Genomic DNA, 21,500 nt, shown 5'->3' on the forward strand with positions numbered 1-21,500 from the left:
CAAGTGGAATAACTTAGCCAGGGCATTCAGTGCCAACCTAATCATTTCACTCATGGCAAGTCAATATTGCATGAACTGTAAATATAGCAAGACAGCCAAGTCATATCTTCAAATAATGCAATGCACTAAAGCATGTCCACGATTTACAACAATTTCACCTTCACTGTGCAAGTGCTTCAATGGTTAACATTAGTACTCAGAACACCTCACAGGTCCCTTCAAATTCCCAGCCATCATTTAAAATTCACTGGTATACATAAACATACACCATTAAAAACATGAAACGTTAACTATTTCTCTCCACAGATGCTGCTAGACCTGCTGAGTTTATGCAGCAGTGTTTTTATTTCATATTTCCAGCATCTGCAGTATTTTGTTTGTATTTGTATATAATACTACAACAGTATGTATATTTTACTGTCAACTGGATGGTATGGACTTGTTGGTCCTAATTAGCTTCTCTAGTCTTATTTTCTGATTAAAACAGAGTGAGTACAAAAGATCTATTAAGAAATTGTAAAGCAGTGAGAAAGAGAGTAACATCTTGAACGGAGTAGGTTGAGGTGTGGGGAATGAGATAAAAATGTCAAAACATCATAAAATGAAAATTAGAGAGAGAAAGCATACAGTTTTAAAAAATATATATGGTGCATGTGTTCCATGGAGAAAAACTTTTGTCCTGTCTCATTGCATATGTGCTGAATTCTCTGCTTCGAGACACTGAGAATCAGGATCGGGAGGAGAATCGTGCAAAATGGAAAAAGAAACAGTTTTGCGCGCGGCGCCGATATCGTGTTCTGGTCCCTGGCTGGCGGCATTAGCGAAGTTCGTTCGCGCCAGCGAGTCCATGCAAACTGTCATTTGCATGAATTAGCGGCTTGGACACTTCATGCTCCATCCCTGGGTGATGTTCTGCCCCTTTTAGGCAGAATTTACGGGATGAATTGTAAGAATTGTGGGGATTAGACACCATGGCTGTTTAGGGGCAGCGGGAGGCTAACAACAATCTGCAAAAGCCTCAAAGACTGTTGTGCTTGCTGGGAGGTTGCTGGGGGCAATAACAGGGAACAACTGGTGCCACGTCAGTGGACTCGGGATGCTCCCCCTCGGGATCGGGGTGGCCTGGCTCAGACCGCCATTGCTACAGTATGTGGATTTAAAAGTACCTCTTTGGTGTTACTTACAGGCTCCTGGTTACTCACACTATTGACTACTCACTGCGTCCTGTGAATGCTCAGAGTGCCTCTGGTCATCTGGAAGCCCACCCAAGCCACCCCCTGGAAACCATCATACCCCAGCTGTATCATCAAGTGGATGGGCGTGGCCAAGCTCAATCAGTGGGCCACCAGGTGTTGGCAATCATCAAAAGCACTGCTCCAGTGAAGAGGAAGCAGTGGGTTAGCAGGTTTCACCCCAACCAAAGGAAACCTGCACCGTGGCCTTTAGAACATAAGAATTAGGAGCAGGAGTAGGCCATCTGGTCCCTCGAGCCTGCTCTGCCATTCAATGAGATTATGGCTGATTTTTTGTGGACTCAGCTCCACTTTCCGGCCCGAACACCATAACGCTTAATCCCTTTATTCTTCAAAAAACTATCTATCTTTATCTTACAACGACACTGGCAGACGTTCCGACGCATACAGCCTAGGTGTTGGGTAGGCGATGGCATCAGTGGCCAGGGCACCCAGCCATTGTGGCTGGTATAAGTGCTGGCATTTGGGACAGGGTGAGGGTTCGGTTATCACATGGACAGAGCGGCCGTGTTACGGGTGTGTGGGGGGGGGGCGGGGTTGGTGCCAGGGGCACAGCGCTGCCTACTCACCCTACCCTGTGGAGGCTGCAGCTGTTGCGCCGTTTTTGTTGTCGTAAAACACCACTGTTCCCATGCCGGCGCCAGTACTTAGTCTCCCAAACGGAGAATTCAGCACATATATTTTACAAATACAAAGTTTATGGCTGACACACAACTTCCAAATAGTAACAAAAGTTTGTATGGTTCGAGGAGTCAAAAGACTTTTCTGCATAAAAAGCCAGTTCTGAAAATTTGAATGACCTGAATAAATGTTTTAACCCCCTGCATTATCTTGGCACTGCCAAAGTGCCAAGCTGGAACTGTCAGGGTGCCAGGCTGGCTCTTTTCCCACGTCAGGGCCCGGCATGTGTGAGGTGGGGTGTGCAAGGAGATCTCTTATTCTTAAAATGTGTCTCCTAGTTCTATTCTCCCCCACAGTTGGAAACAACCTCCCAGTATCTACCCAGTCATGTCCCTTCAGGAACTTATGTATTTCAATAAGATCACTGCTCATTCTTCTAAACTCCCAAGTGTATGAGCTAAACTTGTTCAACCTTTCTTCATGGAATAAGCCCTTCATCTCAGGAATTAGTCAAATGAACTTCCTCTGTACTGTTTCTAACATAATTACATCTTTTTTCAAATAAGGAGACCAATACTGCACCCAGTATTCCAGATGTGGTCTCGCCAATGCCCTGTGCAGCTGCAGTAAAACTTTCCTACTTATATATTCCATTCCTTTGGAGTAAATGCCAACATTACATTTGCCTTCCTAATCACTTGTTTTACTTGCATACTAACCTTTTATAATTCATGAAGCAGAACACTCAGATCCCTCTGTACCACTGAGTTCTGCAATCTCTTTCCATTTAAATACTATACTGCTTTACTAGTCTTGCTGCACTGCTGTTCCACTTCAGGTGGTCAGGAGGCATTGTGACAAATGTTATGGTATAAAAAAAAGCCATTTTTTGCTAACAAATATATCAGTGGCACAATGAGTTTATGCATAGAGAACCACCTATACCTTAGCATTCTGGAGGAGGCAAAGGAAGACCGTCAGGCACACCAGAAGTATTGTGTGACCCCCATACACTATCCTCATATCATCCACGTCACCTTTTAGAAGATTAGTGTATGCAGAAGCTCGAGTTTACAAAAGAGGTAATGACAGCAAATCAGATGGAAAAAAAGTGCAAACTTAACTTTTACAAAGCATTCCAATCATGACATAATATTAAAATGTATTGTACAAAAGAAAGCCAGCAGTATGACAACAGTATATTTGTAAACCTGGCCCAGACAGATACATGAAACATTGCAGAAATGGCTTCAAATGCTCTGGGTAACAGAAAGTCAGATTCAGAACTGTGGCTTCGGCTGGAAGAACATCTGCAGTTTGCCATAGGCATTGAAGATAACCATTAGCTACAAGCTCAATTCTGTCTACACCCATCTATGACTGTTGACACCCGACTTCAGGCATGCTAACACTCATTAATGAAATGGTGTACTGCACTGACAGAAAAGCAACCCTGCTCACAACTACCTCAGGAAGTGCCACCTCCATTTATCCAGTCAAACAGGTTTTGGAACAGGACTACTCCATCACTTTCCTCAGTTTTGTGCATCAACCTTAGTTTGCCTTTCACATTAAGTCTGTTTGTCACTTTACGTCTTCTGAAGAATGGCAATGGGTTGATATGTCTTTCCGCCTTTCCCAAGACTTCAAGAACCTGGTTTGCCACTTAACCACAAGAGCCGCACGGTAGCCTTGTGGATAGCACAATTGCTTCACAGCTCCAGGGTCCCAGGTTCGATTCTGGCTTGGGTCACTGTCTGTGCGGAGTCGGCACATCCTCCCCGTGTGTGCGTGGGTTTCCTCCGGGTGCTCCGGTTTCCTCCCACAGTCCAAAGATGTGCGGGTTAGGTGGATTGGCCATGATAAATTGCCCTTAGTGTCCAAAATTGCCCTTAGTGTTGGGTGGGGTTACTGGGTTATGGGGATAGGGTGGCGGTGTTGACCTTGGGTAGGGTGCTCTTTCCAAGAGCCGGTGCAGACTCGATGGGCCGAATGGCGTCCTTTTGCACTGTAAATTCTATGTTTCTATGTTTCCAAGCCTGCATCCCTTAAAGCAGGCATTGTCAAAGTCGGGGGCGTGACCCGGTGGGTGTCGGGAGGGTCGCGGAACCGTCCATCGCGGCGCTCCCGATTGTGCTAATCTGTGCGCAACAGCCGCAGCAGCCAGCATTTTATAACGCCGGCTGCAAGCGGCCTTCAAAATGGCCATGAACATATTTTAAAAATGCGGCCCCACTGCGCATGCGTGCCCGCTCATTGGTGCCCATACGCAGAGTTTTGCGCATGCGCACGATGAGAGGGCACGCATGCGCAGTGCGGACGCATTTTTTTTATATGGTCGCAGCTTTTTTTTTTACAAGTTCGGGGGAGTTTTTATTTGATAAGTTTTACAGGAAAAAATGCAGAAACTGAAAATGTTTTCATCCTCTAGAAATTGGAGGTTCACCACATTTCACCTAAACATTACAAGGTAAGAGAAAATGGTGGGTCACGCAGGTCAGCCAGCGTGGGCCGTGAAGGTCGGATGGCGTGGGTCGCGGAGGTCGGCCGGCGTGCATCGCGAAGATCAGCCGGCGTGGGTCGTGAAGGCCGGCCGGCATGGGTCACGAAGGTCAGTCGGGTTGGGTCGTGAAGGTCGGCCGGGTTGGGTCGTGAAGGTCGGCCGGGTTGTCGTGAAGGTCGGCCGGGTTGGGTCGTGAAGGTCGGCCGGGTTGGGTCACGAAGGTCGGTCGGGTTGGGTCGTGAAGGTCGGCCGGGTTGGGTCGTGAAGGTCGGCCGGGTTGTCGTGAAGGTCGGCCGGGTTGGGTCGTGAAGGTCGGCCGGGTTGGGTCACGAAGGTCGGTCGGGTTGGGTCGTGAAGGTCGGCCGGGTTGGGTCGTGAAGGTCGGCCGGGTTGGGTCGTGAAGGTCGGCCGGGTTGTCGTGAAGGTCGGCCGGGTTGGTTCGTGAAGGTCGGCCGGGTTGGGTCGTGAAGGTCGGCTGGGCTGGGTCGTGAAGGTTGGCCAGGTTGGGTCGCGAAGGCCGGCCGGGTTGGGTCGTGAAGGTCGGCCGGGTTGGGTCGTGAAGGTCGGCCGGGCTTGGTCGTGAAGGTTGGCCGAGTAGGGTCGCGAAGGCCGGCCGGGTTGGGTCCCGAAGGTTGGCTGGTTGGTAAAAATGGGTCTCCGGAAAAAAAGTTTGAAAACCACTGCCTTAAAGTATTTTTCTGAAGCATAACTTATGGTTCCCCCTTCTCTTTAAGGTCGGTACGAGATTAAAGCTGACATGGGCAATGAATAGCCAAGTTTTTGAGATTGAAATCTGTTCTATTTTTGATCATTAATTTGGTGAAAAATTCCATGTCATCTATTTCATATTTTTTAATATGTTTTATTGAAATTTTTTTCCCAAACAATTTTTCCCCTCTTGCAAAGCAAACGCAACAATAACAATACAGAAATTTTTAACAATACACAAGTAACAAAACCCCTTTATCTTTGACCTAAACTAAACTAAACCCCCCCCTCCTCCCCCCTGGGTTGCTGCTGCTGGTCATCTGTCTTCCCTCTAACGTTCCCCTAGGTAGTCGAGAAATGGCTGCCACCACCTGGTGAACCCTTGAGCCAATCCTCTCAGGGCAAACTTTATCTGCTCCAGTTTAATGAACCCCGCCATATCATTTACCCAGGCCTCCAGTCCGGGGGGTTTCGCCTCCTTCCACATGAGTAGGATCCTGCGCCAGGCTACTAGGGACGCAAAGGCCACAACGTCGGCCTCTTTCGCCTCCTGCACTCCCGGCTCTTCCGCAACTCCAAATAGAGCTAACCCCCAGCCTGGTTTGACCCGGGCCTTCACCACCCGCGAAATCACTCCCGTCACTCCCTTCCAATACCCTTCCAGTGCCGGGCACGCCCAAAACATATGTGCGTGGTTTGCCGGGCTGCCGCCACACCTCCCACATTTGTCCTCCACTCCAAAGAACCTGCTCAATCTTGCTCCCGTTATGTGTGCTCTTTGTAGCACCTTAAATTGAATCAGGCTAAGCCTGGCGCATGAGGAAGAGGAATTTACCCTGCTTAGGGCATCAGCCCACATACCCTCCTCTATCTCCTCCCCTAGTTCTTCTTCCCACTTTCCTTTTAGTTCGCCCACCGACTCCTCCCCCTCTTCCCTCATCTCTCGGTAAATCTCTGACACCTTGCCCTCTCCGACCCACACCCCTGAAAGCACCCTGTCCTGTATCCCCTGTGTCGGGAGCAACGGAAATTCCCTCACCTGTTGTCTAGTAAACGCCCTCACCTGCATATATCTCAAGAAATTTCCCCGGGGCAACTTATACTTTTCCTCCAATGCTCCCAAGCTCGCAAAAGTCCCATCTACAAATAAATCTCCCACCCTCCTAATTCCCAACTGGTACCAGCTCTGAAATCCTCCATCCATTCTTCCTGGGGCAAACCTATGGTTGTTCCTGATTGGGGACCCCACCAGGGCTCCCCGCACCCCTCTCTGTCGCCTCCACTGTCCCCAGATATTCAATGTTGCCGCCACCACCGGGTTCGTGGTAAACTTTTTAGGTGAGATCGGTAGCGGCGCCGTCACCAGCGCCTCTAAACTCGTCCCTTTACAGGACTTTCTCTCCAGTCTTTTCCACGCCGCTCCCTCACCCTCCATCATCCATTTACGTATCATTGCCACATTGGCGGCCCAATAGTAATCGCCCAAGTTCGGTAGTGCCAATCCTCCTCTGTCCCTACTACGCTGAAGGAACCCCCTCCTTACTCTCGGAACTTTCCCTGCCCACACGAAGCTCGTGATGCTCCTGTCTATTTTATTAAAAAAGGTCTTGGTGATTAGTATAGGGAGACATTGAAATACAAATAAGAACCTCGGGAGGACCATCATCTTAATTGCTTGCACCCTGCCCGCCAGCGATAGAGGCTGCATGTCCCACCTCTTGAAGTCCTCCTCCATTTGTTCTACCAACCGTGTCAGATTAAGTCTGTGCAAGGTTCCCCAGCTCCGAGCGATCTGAATCCCCAGGTATCGGAAGTTTCTTTCCACTTTCCTTAGAGGCAAGCCTTCTATCTCTCTACTCTGGTCCCCTGGATGTATCACAAATAATTCACTCTTCCCCATGTTTAGCCTATACCCCGAGAAATCCCCGAACCCCCTCAAAATTCGCATAACCTCTATCACCCCCCCGCTGGGTCCGACACGTATAACAATAGGTCATCCGCGTATAACGAGACTCGGTGTTCTTCTCCCCCTCTAATCACCCCTCTCCATTTCCTGGAGTCTCTCAACGCCATGGCCAGAGGTTCAATTGCCAACGCGAACAACAATGGAGACAGCGGGCATCCCTGTCTTGTTCCCCTATATAGTCAGAAATACTCCGATCTATGTCGACCTGTAACTACGCTTGCCGTTGGGGCCCCATAAAGAAGTCTAACCCAGCTAATAAACCCGTTCCCAAACCCAAACCTCCTTAACACTTCCCATAAATAGTCCCACTCCACCCTATCAAATGCCTTCTCTGCGTCCATTGCCGCCACTATCTCTGCCTCCCCCTCCACTGGGGGCATCATTATCAACCCTAATAGTCGTCGCACGTTAACATTCAGTTGTCTCCCTTTTACGAACCCTGTCGTGTCTTCGTGCACCACCCCCGGGACACAGTCCTCTATCCTCGATGCCAGTACCTTTGCCAACAATTTGGCGTCCACGTTCAATAATGAAATGGGTATATAGGACCCGCACTGCAATGGATCTTTATCCCTCTTCAAAATTAACGATATCGTCGCCTCCGACATCGTCGGGGGTAGAGTCCCCCCTTTCCTGGCCTCATTGATCGTCCTCACCATCAACGGGGCCAACAAGTCCACATATTTTCTATAATACTCCACCGGGAACCCGTCTGGTCCTGGGGCCTTCCCTGCTTGCATGCTTCCCAGTCCCTTAATAACCTCGTCCACCCCAATCGGTGCCCCCAGGCCTACCACCCCCCGCTCCTCCACTTTCGGGAACCTCAATTGGTCCAGGAACTGTCGCATCCCCTCTTCTCCCTCTGGGGGTTGAGACCTATACAGTTCCTCATAGAAGGTCTTGAACACCTCATTTATCTTTCCTGCCCTTCGCACCGTGTCTCCCCTTTCGTCTCTAATTCCTCCTATCTCCCTCGCTGCTGCCTTCTTTCGCAATTGATGAGCCAACAGGCGACTAGCCTTTTCGCCATATTCATACCTCCTCCCCTGTGCCTTCCTCCACAGTACCTCCGCCTTTCTGGTGGTCAGAAGGTCAAATTCTGTCTGGAGTCGTCTCCTCTCCCTGTACAATTCTTCCTCCGGGGTCTCTGCAAATTCCCTATCCACCCTTAAAATCTCCCCCAGTAATCTTTCTCCCCCAGTAATCTTATATGGCAGACTTGTTAACAACTTGCTAATACTTCTACCTATCATTTATAAACTAGTTCAGAACATTTGAAAGTGTACAATTTAGCACATAAAAACCATAAACAAATTCTAAATTCATGCTTAGGTTAATGTACTTTTTAAAAATGCAGGAATAAGTCAAAATACTTCAACTTTGATTCACATTAAATTAACATTCAACTATACAAAAAATCTAAACAGAAAGCAAAGTTTTGCATTACTAAATGTCAGAAATAAAGAATGTCAATCCTTTAGAACAAAACATTTGGGGTGCGATACTCCAACCTCGTTGGCTCCCACTCAAGCAAAACGAGGCCGGTGAATAGCAGAAGAGGCCTAAAACGAGAACTGCACCAGGAGCCAAACAGTTTGCAATGCAACTGGCTCGCTCCCATAGGAGAAATCGGGATCCAGCCATAGCTTGCCGCAAAGCCAATTATCACCACTGAAGCCCTATTTCCATACAATTAACGGGAGCTACCCCAATTCCCGTGATTCATCGGCCTCCCCAACATGTGGTCACGCTGGCACCGATTAGTACTCCTTTTTAAAAACGTGAACCTGGCAGAAGGGCTTCTGTGGGGAGCCAAGGAGGTGAGCATCAATCTTTACTCATAGGCAAAGAGCCCGAGGGCACTGGGCTTGTGACTCCAGTGCTCGCTAGGGGGGTGAGCAATCCTCGACTGGGGGGGGGATGGACCCTTCGCGGGGCTGGGCCTCATTGGGGGAATGGTGTATGAGGTGCTTGGGGTGGGGGGGGGGGGGGGCAACCGGGGTTCAACCGCATGCGGCACAGCCATGCATAATGTGTACCCGTTCCAGGGGCAACCCTAGTCCCTGCCTGTCTGCTCCACCAACCACCCATAATCCCCATGATTGCCGAGGCCTCTGGTCGTGTGGCTGAAGACTACTGGTAATAGGGAATTGGCAATCGTGCTTAAGTGAGCATTTCACACGTTCTTCCGGGTGTGGCGATGACCAGCTGAGTCGCACGTTTCGGCAGCTCCCGGTGAAACGGACTTTTGGGCTCTTGATAGGAGCCCCAACGGCAATTTTGACGGCTAAAAACACTGTGCGGTAAACCAGAAGGGAATCCCCCCTGGATACGGATGAAAAAAGGAGGAGAAAGTGGCCGGATTGCAGTGGATCCTTTAGAACAGCGGCAAGTAAGGCAAGCAAAAACCAAGATGGCGTCGGAAGGTGGCAGTTTAACATGGGGCCCTGAACAACAAGAGTTCTTGAAATGCTGTGTGGAAGAGCTCAAAAAGGAAATGAAGAAAGAGCTGTTGGCCCCGATACTACAGGCGATCGAAGGACTAAAGGAGGAACAAAAGACCCAGGAGCGGGAGCTTCGGGTCGTGAAGGCAAAGGCAGCCGAGAATGAGGACGACATACAGGGCCTGATGGTGAAGACAGAGACGCATGAGGCACATCAGAAACGATGTGTGGAAAGGTTGGAGGCACTGGAGAACAACGCAAGGAGGAACAACCTGAGGATTCTTGGTCTTCCTGAAGGTGTGGAGGGAGCGGACGTCGGGGCATATGTGAGCACGATGCTGCACTCGTTAATGGGAGCGGAGGCCCCGGCGGGTCCGTTGGAGGTGGAGGGAGCATACCGAGTGATGGCGCGAGGACCGAGAGCAGGAGAAATTCCCAGAGCCATAGTGGTGAGATTCCTCCGTTTTAAGGATAGAGAAATGGTCCTTAGATGGGCAAAGAAAACTCGGAGCAGTAAATGGGAGAACGCGGTGATCCGCGTTTATCAAGACTGGAGTGCGGAGGTGGCGAGAAGGAGGGCGAGCTTTAATCGGGCCAAGGCGGTGCTTCATAAAAAGAAGATAAAATTTGGAATGCTGCAACCGGCAAGACTGTGGGTCACATATCGAGGGAGGCACCACTACTTTGAGACGGCGGATGAAGCGTGGACTTTTATTGTGGAAGAAAAACTGGAATGAGCGGGTTATTAAAAAGAACGTTTGAACAAAGTGGTGGGGCGAATGTGGGGGGCAAAGAGGGGGGTTAAAAAAGGGGGAAAGAGGAGTTTTATGTACTAATCCTGCGATGTGGTAACTTTTCTCTCTTCCACAGGTGGTGATGGGGGGAGGAGGGGAGGTGGGGGAGATGGGGCGTTGGCCATTGGGGGCGGGGCCAAGGGAGAAGCGCGGGCTTGGTTCCCGCGCTATGATAATCATGGCGGGAATAGAGAAGCAGGAAGGAGGGGGCGTCGCACGGTGCGAGCCGAGGTCACGGGGGGGGAAGCCGAGGTCGGCCAGAGTTTGCTGACTTCTGGGAGCAACATGGGGGGAGTAATTACGCTAGCGGGGGATCTAGCGGGGAGGGGGGAATTACTGGGTTGCTGCTGCTGGGGAGAGGGGGGAGCTGGTATGGGAGGGGATGGGCGGGGGGGTACCGCCTGGGGGAGATACAGCTGCGTGGGAACCGGGTGAGGAGCTGGAAAAAGGTGATGGCTAATCGACAAGAGGGGGAGTAGGAAGCCCCCCAACCCGGCTGATCACGTGGAACGAGAGAGGGCTGAACGGGCCGATAAAGAGGGCACGGGTACTCGCACACCTTAAGAAACTTAAGGCAGATGTGGTTATGTTACAGGAAACGCACCTGAAACTGATAGACCAGGTTAGGCTACGCAAAGGATGGGTGGGGCAGGTGTTCCATTCGGGGCTAGATGCGAAAAACAGGGGGGTGGCTATATTAGTGGGGAAGCGGGTAATGTTCGAGGCAAAGACTATAGTGGCGGATAACGGGGGCAGATACGTGATGGTGAGTGGCAAACTACAGGGGGAGACGGTGGTTTTGGTAAACGTATATGCCCCGAACTGGGATGATGCCAATTTTATGAGGCGGATGCTAGGACGCATTCCGGACCTAGAGATGGGAAAGCTGATAATGGGGCGAGATTTTAATACGGTGTTGGAACCACGGCTGGATAGGTCCAAGTCCAGGACTGGAAGGAGGCCGGCAGCAGCCAAGGTACTTAAAGATTTTATGGAGCAGATGGGAGGTGTGGACCCGTGGAGATTTAGCAGACCTAGGAGTAAGGAGTTCTCGTTTTTCTCCTATGTCCATAAAGTCTACTCGCGAATAGACTTTTTTGTGCTGGGACGGGTGTTGATCCCGAAGGTGAGGGGAACGGAGTATACGGCTATAGCCATTTCGGATCACGCTCCACACTGGGTGGACTTGGAGATAGGGGAGGAAACAGGAGGGCGCCCACCCTGGAGAATGGACATGGGACTAATGGCAGATGAGGGGGGGTGTCTAAGGGTGAGGGGGTGCATTGAAAAGTACTTGGAACTCAATGATAATGGGGAGGTCCAGGTGGGAGTGGTCTGGGAGGCGTTGAAGGCGGTGGTTAGAGGGGAGCTGATATCAATAAGGGCACATAAAGGGAAGCAGGAGAGTAAGGAACGGGAGCGGTTGCTGCAAGAACTTTTGAGGGTGGACAGACAATATGCGGAAGCACCGGAGGAGGGACTGTACAGGGAAAGGCAAAGGCTACATGTAGAATTTGACTTGCTGACTACGGGCACTGCAGAGGCACAATGGAGGAAGGCACAGGGTGTACAGTACGAATATGGGGAGAAGGCGAGCAGGTTGCTGGCACACCAATTGAGGAAAAGGGGAGCAGCGAGGGAAATAGGGGGAGTGAGGGATGAGGAAGGAGAGATGGAGTGGGGAGCGGAGAGAGTGAATGGAGTGTTCAAGACATTTTATAAAAAATGATATGAAGCTCAACCCCCGGATGGGAGGGAGAGAATGATGGGCTTCTTGGATCGGCTGGAATTTCCCAAGCTGGAAGAGCAGGAAAGGGTGGGACTGGGAGCACAGATCGAGGTAGAAGAAGTGGTGAAAGGAATTAGGAGCATGCAGGCGGGAAAGGCCCCTGGACCGGATGGATTCCCAGTCGAATTCTATAGAAAATATGTGGACTTGCTCACCCCGGTATTTACGAGGACCTTTAATGAGGCAAAGGAAAGGGGACAACTGCCCCCGACTATGTCTGAAGCAACGATATCGCTTCTCTTAAAGAAGGAAAAGGACCCGCTACAATGCGGGTCCGAGAGACCTATTTCCCTCCTAAATGTAGATGCCAAGATCCTGGCCAAGGTAATGGCAATGAGAATAGAGGAATGTGTCCCGGGGGTGGTCCACGAGGACCAAACTGGGTTTGTGAAGGGGAGACAGCTGAACACGAATATACGGAGGCTGTTAGGGGTAATGATGATGGCCTCACCAGAGGGGGAAACGGAGATAGTAGTGGCGATGGATGCCGAGAAAGCATTTGATAGAGTGGAGTGGGATTATTTGTGGGAGGTGTTGAGGAGATTTGGTTTTGGAGAGGGGTATGTTAGATGGGTGCAGCTGTTGTATAGGGCCCCGATGGCGAGCGTGGTCACGAATGGGCGGGGATCTGCATATTTTCGGCTCCATAGAGGGACAAGGCAGGGATGCCCTCTGTCCCCATTATTGTTTGCACTGGCGATTGAGCCCCTGGCGATAGCGTTGAGGGGTTCCAAGAAGTGGAGGGGAGTACTTAGAGGAGGAGAAGAACACCGGGTATCTTTGTATGCGGACGATTTGCTACTATATGTGGCAGACCCGGCGGAGGGGATGCCAGAAATAATGCGGATACTTGGGGAGTTTGGGGATTTTTCAGGGTATAAATTGAACATGGGGAAAAGTGAGTTGTTTGTGGTGCATCCAGGGGAGCAGAGTAGAGAAATAGAGGACCTACCGTTGAGGAAGGTAACAAGGGACTTTCATTACCTGGGGATCCAGATAGCCAAGAATTGGGGCACATTGCATAGGTTAAATTTAACGCGGTTGGTGGAACAAATGGAGGAGGATTTTAAGAGATGGGCTATGGTATCCCTGTCACTGGCAGGGAGGGTGCAGGCGGTTAAGGTGGTGGTCCTCCAGAGATTCCTCTTTGTGTTTCAGTGCCTCCCGGTGGTGATCACAAAGGCTTTTTTTAAAAGGATTGAAAAGAGCATCATGGGTTTTGTGTGGGCCGGGAAGACCCCGAGAGTGAGGAAGGGATTCTTACAGCGTAGCAGGGATAGGGGGGGGCTGGCACTACCGAGCCTAAGTGAGTATTATTGGGCCGCTAATATTTCAATGGTGAGTAAGTGGATGGGAGAGGAGGAGGGAGCGGCGTGGAAGAGGTTAGAGAGGGCGTCCTGTAGGGGGACTAGCCTACAGGCTATGGTGACAGCCCCATTGCCGTTCTCACCGAGGAACTACACCACAAGCCCGGTGGTGGTGGCTACACTGAAGATTTGGGGACAGTGGAGACGGCATAGGGGAAAGACTGCAGCCTTGGGGGGGTCCCCGATAAGAAACAACCATAGGTTTGCCCCGGGGGGAATGGATGGGGGATATGGAATGTGGCAAAGAGCAGGAATAACGCAACTGAAAGATCTGTTTGTGGATGGGAAGTTCGCGAGTCTGGGAGCGCTGACCGAGAAATATGGGTTGCCCCAAGGGAATGCATTCAGGTATATGCAACTGAGGGCTTTTGCGAGGCAACAGGTGAGGGAATTCCCGCAGCTCCCGACACAAGAGGTGCAGGACAGAGTGATCTCAAAGACATGGGTGGGGGATGGTAAGGTGTCAGATATATATAGGGAAATGAGGGACGAAGGGGAGACTATGGTAGATGAACTAAAAGGGAAATGGGAAGAAGAGCTGGGGGAGGAGATCGAGGAGGGGCTGTGGGCAGATGCCCTAAGCAGGGTAAACTCGTCGTCCTCGTGTGCCAGGCTAAGCCTGATTCAGTTTAAGGTATTACACAGGGCGCATATGACTGGAGCACGGCTCAGTAAATTTTTTGGGGTGGAGGATAGGTGTGCGAGGTGCTCGAGAAGCCCAGTGAATCATACCCATATGTTTTGGTCATGCCCGGCACTACAGGGGTTTTGGATGGGGGTTACAAAGGTGCTTTCAAAAGTAGTGGGGGTCCGGGTCGAACCAAGCTGGGGGTTGGCTATATTTGGGGTTGCACAAGAGCCGGGAGTGCAGGAGGCGAGAGAGGCCGATGTTTTGGCCTTTGCGTCCCTAGTAGCCCGGCGCAGGATATTGTTAATGTGGAAAGAAGCCAAGCCCCCGGGGGTGGAGACCTGGATAAATGACATGGCAGGGTTTATAAAGCTAGAGCGGATTAAGTTCGTTCTAAGGGGGTCGGCTCAAGGGTTCACCAGGCGGTGGCAACCGTTCGTCGAATACCTCGCAGAAAGATAGATGGAATGGAAAAAAGAAGGCAGCAGCAGCAGCCCAGGATCGGGGGCGGGGGGGGGGGGGGGGAGAGAGGAGGAACCAGAAGGACTCTCAGGGTTGTTAATATATACTGTATAATATGTATAGGTCGTTGCGACAGATAATTATATATTGGACTGTTAAATTATATTTTTGGAGAGTGTTACTTGTGATAAGGCAGTTGCCAATTAGGGTTAGTTTTCATTTTTGTTATTTATTATTTATTCATTTTTTGTTTATAAAATAGGTCATTATTTGTGTTGTTATAATATTGTGTAAAGGATGCACAATGTACTGTGTTGGTTGACCAAAAATTTTCAATAAAATATTTATTTAAAAAAAGTGAGCACTTCACACAACCCAAGGGGATTCCTGTGGGTGGGTGGACCATGCAACATGTGGGAGTCATTGCCTAGCATCCCAATCAGGCTGTGTTGCGTTGACACTGTGCCTGAACACTGTGGAAGGCAACACCACTCACGCAGCTGCCAAAATCCGAACATCCAGGGGAAGGGACACAGCTCCAGGGACATGTCCACGGCCAGAGGGTGGGTGGGTGTCACAGTGAGAGGACCAGCACCCAGTCTAGGTGACATTATGAGCGGGTGTCTGAGGTCCAGTGAAGGGAGCTTGCTGCGGATATGAGCCCATGGGCATGGCGTACCGGGGTGCGGGGTGGGATCACTGGGGGAATGGAGGGTCCCGGGGTTGCAGCCACCGCTGTTTGTCAGTCTAACACCCTCTCCCGATGCCGGACAAATATTGAATGCTATGGAAGTGATTTTGGACCCAGCAAAGCCTGCCCTAGTGGTGCTGCTGCTAAGCTGGGTGGCCAGACACCGGAGACGGTGGCAGCAGCAGCGTCTTCAGATACTCGAGGTGGCGGCCCATGATACTCGAGGCGGCGACCCCACTCCACACTCTGAGGGTCTCGCAACCCATCAGGCCAGGAAGGGACCCAGACGGCCTAGGGTGTACACGTGTCGCTGGTCCTTTAAACAGATGACGGATAGCACGTGCCGCAGGAGGCACCACCTCAACAAGGAGTTGGTGCAGCACCTGTGCCATGTCCTCACAGACTAGGCACCACATGGAGGACTACAACACCAGCTCTCTGTGGCCGTAAGGGCACCCCGCAGTTCTGAACTTTAGATCTCAGGATCCTTCGAAGGTTCGAGTGGGGACCTGTGAGGCATCTCTCAGGTTACAGCTCACAGGTGCATCCAACAGGTCACAGAAGCCCTGTTTGCCCAGGTGGAAAACTACATCAACTTTGACATGGACTAAGCCCAACCGGATGCCCGAGCAGCAGGACTCTCCACCATTGGCGGATGACCCCGATCCGGGGGCTAGTGGTTGCCGCACATGTTGCCCTGCGCTCACCGGGCCATCTGGGAGTGCCTACGTTAACAGAAAGGGGTTCCACTCCCTGAACATACAGCTCATGTGCGACCACATGAAGATCATACACGTGTGTGCACGCTTTCCGGCGAGTGTGCACGTCAGCTACATCCTGGGGCAGTCGCTCAACCCCGGCCTCTTCAAGGACCACTCAGGATGGGTGGCTGGTTCTTGGGGGATAAGGGGTGCCTGCTGAGGACCTGGCTAATGACGTCAGTACGGAGGTGAGAGAAGAAAGAGATGCCTGGTGAGATGGGCCAAGGGTTTGGAGGTCGATCCGCATTGCAGAAGAAAGTAACAGAGGGGACATACTAGTTGTGCTCAAAGGTGTTTCATGTGTAATACAATCCCCCACTCTCCACCCCACACCCCTTCCCCGGTGCCCTCAGTGGCCCGCGATGTTCTTGCCCGTCCTAGCTCTACCGCTACGTCTAGGTGACTCCCCGGAATGCACATCAGAGGTGGAGGCAGCCAGCTGCTTACCTTATTCAGTGGCCTGCGCTGCTCCTGGCGGGTGACCTCTGGGGCTAGATGGCCCGGTGCACTTGTCAGCGGCACATGCATAGCCATGTCCCCTTGTCCCGTGTGCTGCCTGCGAGATGCGGCCTCATAGGAGGGGTGGAAGACGGGGGAGCTGGTCATCACTCCATGGGACGGGTCCAAGTTGGCACCCAGGGCCTCCTCCTCTCGCATAGAGCCCAGGATTCACGTTGGGACGGATGGGTAGCTTGCTCGAGCCCCGGCTGTCCCTGCATCATCTGGATATGCCAGACCTGGGGGCTTCCCGATGCCATCATGTAGACGCCCTCAGCGATGCTCCTCAGTGACTGGGACATGCTCTGTAGTGCCTTGGCAATGCCCATCTGCGACTGGGACACGCTCCGCAGCACTTTGGCCATTCCCATCAGAGAGCGGGTAATATCCCATCAGAGAGCGGGTAATGTCCCACAGCACCTCATCAAAGTCAGCCTGGCACTGGGTCACATTCCCAGTGAGTCGAACATTCTGCCGAGACCCTTAGCCATGACTGTCACCGACTGCACGACACCTTGGACACCTTCACTAATGGTGCTGATGCTATGCACCAGGCTCACCACTACAGTCGCTACCATAGCAGTGTTGGCCTCAGTGCAATGCACTGCCGGCAACATCTCCTGCGCCTATAGCCTCTGGGACTCCTCCAATCGGCTATGGATCTGCTGGAGTGTCGCTGACATCTCGCTCTCAATGTCCTGGCCACTCCCTATTATCTCCACCAGCTCCGGGTAACCCTGTATCTGAGGCTCAGCATCAGACTGGGACGCAGTTGGGTCCTGGGATCAGCAGGCCTCCGACTGCTGTCTCGCCTGGAGGTTCCTGCCTCCACCTGATGTGCATCAGCAGCTATGTGGTTCTCACTAGATTGTGTCCCAGAAGCCTGACCACTAACGTTACCCACCGAGGTGCGTGTATCTGCACTGGTGGAGGTTGGGGATGACAGATGTGGATGCCTCGGTCGTGTCTTCCTCGGAACTCTCCACGGAGGTGGTCCTCCTGGGAGGCTGGAGAGGGGGGCCGCCCGGGATGGGCTGGCGCAGTTGGCTGGAGAACCTGTGGGAGATTGAACATGTGGTCAATGGGAGGAATGGGTCAGTCAATAAGGGATTAACAACTCACGTTTGACAGGTCCTCTGGGTGGGGCCCGGTGTTTCCTCACCTCTACGGCATCTGATAACCTCTGCATTGGCGTCCGCCCCCTCCTCAGCCACCCCGGTCACTTCCAGGTCCCGCTCCTAGAGGGAGGTGAGGATTCTTAATTCCGACACCCCTCCGCCAGTCTGGAATCTCCCGACGTTTGTCTGAGAGCTTTAACTGAGGAGAAATAGAGAGGGCATCATTCACAACACATGTGGTTCACATTGGGGGATGGAAGGTGTATAGGAAGGGGTGGAGGGGGGTTCGAAAGGAGGGTAGGGGGCCACATGGAGAGTTGACGGGGGAGTGGATGCTCGCGAGGGAGCAAAAAGGTCTCGGGGAGGTGGGGGGGGTCTACTGACCTTTTTATGGCACTGGAGGCCAGTCCTCCTGGTCATGCTCCGAGAACTGGCTGCCCTATGGCTCACCCTCCGGAACCCTCGGGGGAACACCACTCCTGGCCTCCAATGTGTGTAAGAGCCTCCCTAGGTCCGCATTGCCAAATCTTGGGGCCGGTCTTCTCAGTGCCACTGTTGGAGTTGACTGAGTGGTTGGCTGAGCAAGTGCTGTTCAAGAGCTATTCGACCTCGTAAGCGGGGAGCTGGCGAGCGCAGTGCCGGCTAATCGGCTGGCAAGTCTTCATTTGTGGCGAGAAACTGATGGGGCCACGTTAAGTGGACCAGTTAACGTAGAATAACGTTGCCGGCCTCGCTGGGCCATGAAGCTCGCAGCAGTTTCCGCTCGCTACCACATTTAGAAATCTTTCCAGTGAATCGCGCCCTTGGTCTGCTCTCCTTGAAAGTAATTTCATCCAAGTTACCACAGACAATTTTAAGGACTAATCATCTAATTTCCTTTGGTTTTTATTCCACTAAAATAAAACTAGGATATAAAAATGTAAACGATACAACTCCATTAAAGTTTCACATTGATTAACACTACCATGTACCTTTCATATTAATTGTTTATATTCAGTACTCAAAATATGGACTAAAACGTTACACAGAGTCTCTTCCACCAGCTAAGGAGTCGTGGTCATGGGAGGCCATATCCGGGTTTTATTGTAGTCAAATTAATTGCTTGAGGTTGTGGCTTCCACCCTAATAAGGAACGATGACCTGCCTCCAAGAGCTGTCGGCTAAAAAGATAACTGCAGCCCTCCTGTCCCAGCAGTACCATTGGGAGCAGTAGCCACCTGCTGGGACTTCAGTCAGTCCCCGATTGGAGGTCAGGCCCAGCAATCGGTTTCTTGAGCAGGAGGTGGCTCCTGCCACCCACACAATTCTGCAGCCAAGCCAGAGTGTTTACCAGTGCCGGCCGATGGAGCCCTTTAAATAGCTGCCAATTGGCCAGTTAAAGGCACCAACTGGCCCAAAGGCAGGCATGTTGCCTGCGACACAACTCGCTCTGGTAATATATCAGCAGGGCAGGGAGGCGGCAGGGAGGCAACAGGCACAGCAATCCTTGCAATTCCAACTGATTTTTAGCCTCTCCTTTCATGACCACAGAAAGGCTCAACCACGGTACAGCAGATTAAGAATTTTTAACATGTAATCATTGCTGTAATGTAGGAAATTGGAAGTCAAGTTGCACACAGCAAGATCCTACAAACATTAATGTGATGATGTCCAGGTAAGATTGTTGTGTAATGTTTATTGAGGGATAAAAATTGGCCAGGGTATCAGGGATAACACCATTGCCCTTCTTCAAAATTATGCCACGGGATCTTGGGAGTCTTGATTGAACATTTTATGCCAAGGACAAACCAAGTATTGTTGGTTTCAAGAAGCATTCTATTGGTTTCAAGGAGCAGTTAGATATAGCACTTAGGGCAATGGGGATCAAAGGATATGGGGGAAAGCGGGATTAGACTATTGAGTTGGATGATCAACCATGACCACAGTGAATGGCGGAGCGGGATTGAAGGGCCGAATGGACTTCTCCTGCTCCTATTTTATCTATGTCTCTAAGTAGTACACTGCTTTTTATGTAATCTTGGAAAAGGAAATCTCAAATATAATTCACTAAGAGATTCTCAGAATCAGGCACAGCTGTGCATACGTGGGGCCAAACAAATCAAGACACTATATTTAAGAATAATTTGTTCCTTGTACAAAAGTGTGGAGATGCTGGCGGGAAAGGTTACCAACATGATTCCCAACAGCAAAGAACTAGCACAAAGTATTTGCACGCATGTTTTGATTCAAGCCATATATATCTAAATGGAATATCTATTTCAAAATTTTCTACACAGAATTTGTGAACCTTATTATATAATTTCAATATATTCTTGCAAATTTCGACTTCAAAATGCCCCTCAACTCAGTTGACACTCAAGTTGCCACCATGGCCCTGAACCTCAATAAAGGTAACTATGATGGTATGAGGCATGAGAAAGGAAGAACAGCGGACAGGCAATGGCAGGTATTCAAGGAACGAATAGGTGAACTCTAAAAGTTGTTTATTCTTATTTGGCGCAAAAGTAGAAAAGGGAACTGTAGCCAAACCATGGCTTACAAGGGAAATTAGAGATAGTATTAGAATCAAAGAGGCATAAAAATTAGCTAAAGAAAGCAATACACCTGAGAATTGGGAACAGTTTAAAATTCAGCACAGACAGACCAAGGGATTGATTCAGGGGCAAATTCAATTTGAAAGTAAACGAGTGGGGAACATAAAAGCGAACTGTAAAAGTTTCTACGGGTATGTCAAGAGAAAAAGAATAAAAATTAATGTAGGCCCCTTACAGTCAGAAACAGGGGGATTCATAACAGGGAACAACAAAATGGCTGAGGAACTAAATTCGCACTTTGCTTCTGTCTTCATAAAGGAACACATGAATAATGTACCAGAAGTTCGGAGAAGCATAAGTTTTAGTGAGTAACTGAAGGAAATTAGTATTAATAAAGAATTTGTTTTGGCGAAATTAATGAGATTGACGGCGGACAAATCTCAAGGGCCTGATAATCTTTATCCCAGAGCACTTAAGGAAGTGGCCCTGGAAATAGCACATAGAACATAGAGCATACAGTGCAGAAGGAGGCCATTCGGCCCATCGAGTCTGCACCGACCCACTTAAGCCCTCACTTCCACCCCATCCCCACAACCCAATAGCCCCTCCTAAACTTGTAAGTCACTAAGGGCAATTTATCATGGCCAATCCACCTAACCTGCACGTCTTTGGACTGTGGGAGGAAACCGGAGCACCCGGAGGAAACCCACGCAGACACGGAGAACGTGCAGACTCCGCAAGGACAGTGACCCAGCGGGGAATCGAACCTGGGACCCTGGCGCTGTGAAGCCACAGTGCTATCCACTTGTGCTACCGTGCTGCTCAAAGATCCATTGGTGGTCATTTTCCAAACTTCTTTGGACTCTGGAATGGTTCCTACAGATTGGAGGGTAGCGAATGTAACCCCACTATTCAAAAAGGGAGGTAGAGAGGAAACTATAGATCAGTGAGCCTACAGTCAGGAGTAGGCAAGTTGCTGGAGTCCGTTTTCAAGTTTTCCTAGCACAGCATTTGAAAAGCAGCGGTGTAATCAGACAAAGTCAGCGTGGATTTACAAAAGGAAAATCATGCTTGACAAATCTACTGGAATTCTTTGAAGATGTAACTAGTAGAACTGACCAGGGAGAACTGGTGGATGTGGTTTATTTAGATTTTCAGAAGGCTTTCAACAAGGTCTCACATAGGAGATTAAGATGTCAAGTTAAAGCATTACAGATAGTATCTCGAGATGGATAGAAAGCTGGTTGGCAGACAGGAAGAAAATAGTTGGGATAAATAGACCTTTTTCTGATTGGCAGGCAGTAACTAGTGGGGAACTGCAGGGATCTGAGCTAGGACCCCAACTGTTCACATTATATATTAA

General features: G+C 50.4%; 1 protein-coding gene across 5 annotated transcripts in view; it reads right to left on the minus strand.

Annotated features, from left to right (window-relative positions):
* Positions 1–21,500, minus strand: part of LOC140399163 (nuclear receptor subfamily 6 group A member 1) — a 684,364-nt gene that overhangs the window by 291,725 nt on the left and 371,139 nt on the right. Inside the window, exon 1 of one of the 5 annotated variants that reach the window (XM_072488436.1) lies at positions 17,608–17,777. The exons of the other annotated variants lie outside the window; for them this stretch is intronic. Within the exon in view, the coding sequence (XP_072344537.1) occupies positions 17,608–17,674 (67 nt within the window). The 5' untranslated portion in view covers positions 17,675–17,777. Of the gene's footprint in view, positions 1–17,607; positions 17,778–21,500 lie in introns of those variants that run through there. 5 annotated transcript variants of the gene reach the window in all.

This window comes from Scyliorhinus torazame, chromosome 22, assembly GCF_047496885.1.
Source record: "Scyliorhinus torazame isolate Kashiwa2021f chromosome 22, sScyTor2.1, whole genome shotgun sequence".
In the NCBI taxonomy this organism is placed as follows: Eukaryota; Metazoa; Chordata; class Chondrichthyes; order Carcharhiniformes; family Scyliorhinidae; genus Scyliorhinus; species Scyliorhinus torazame.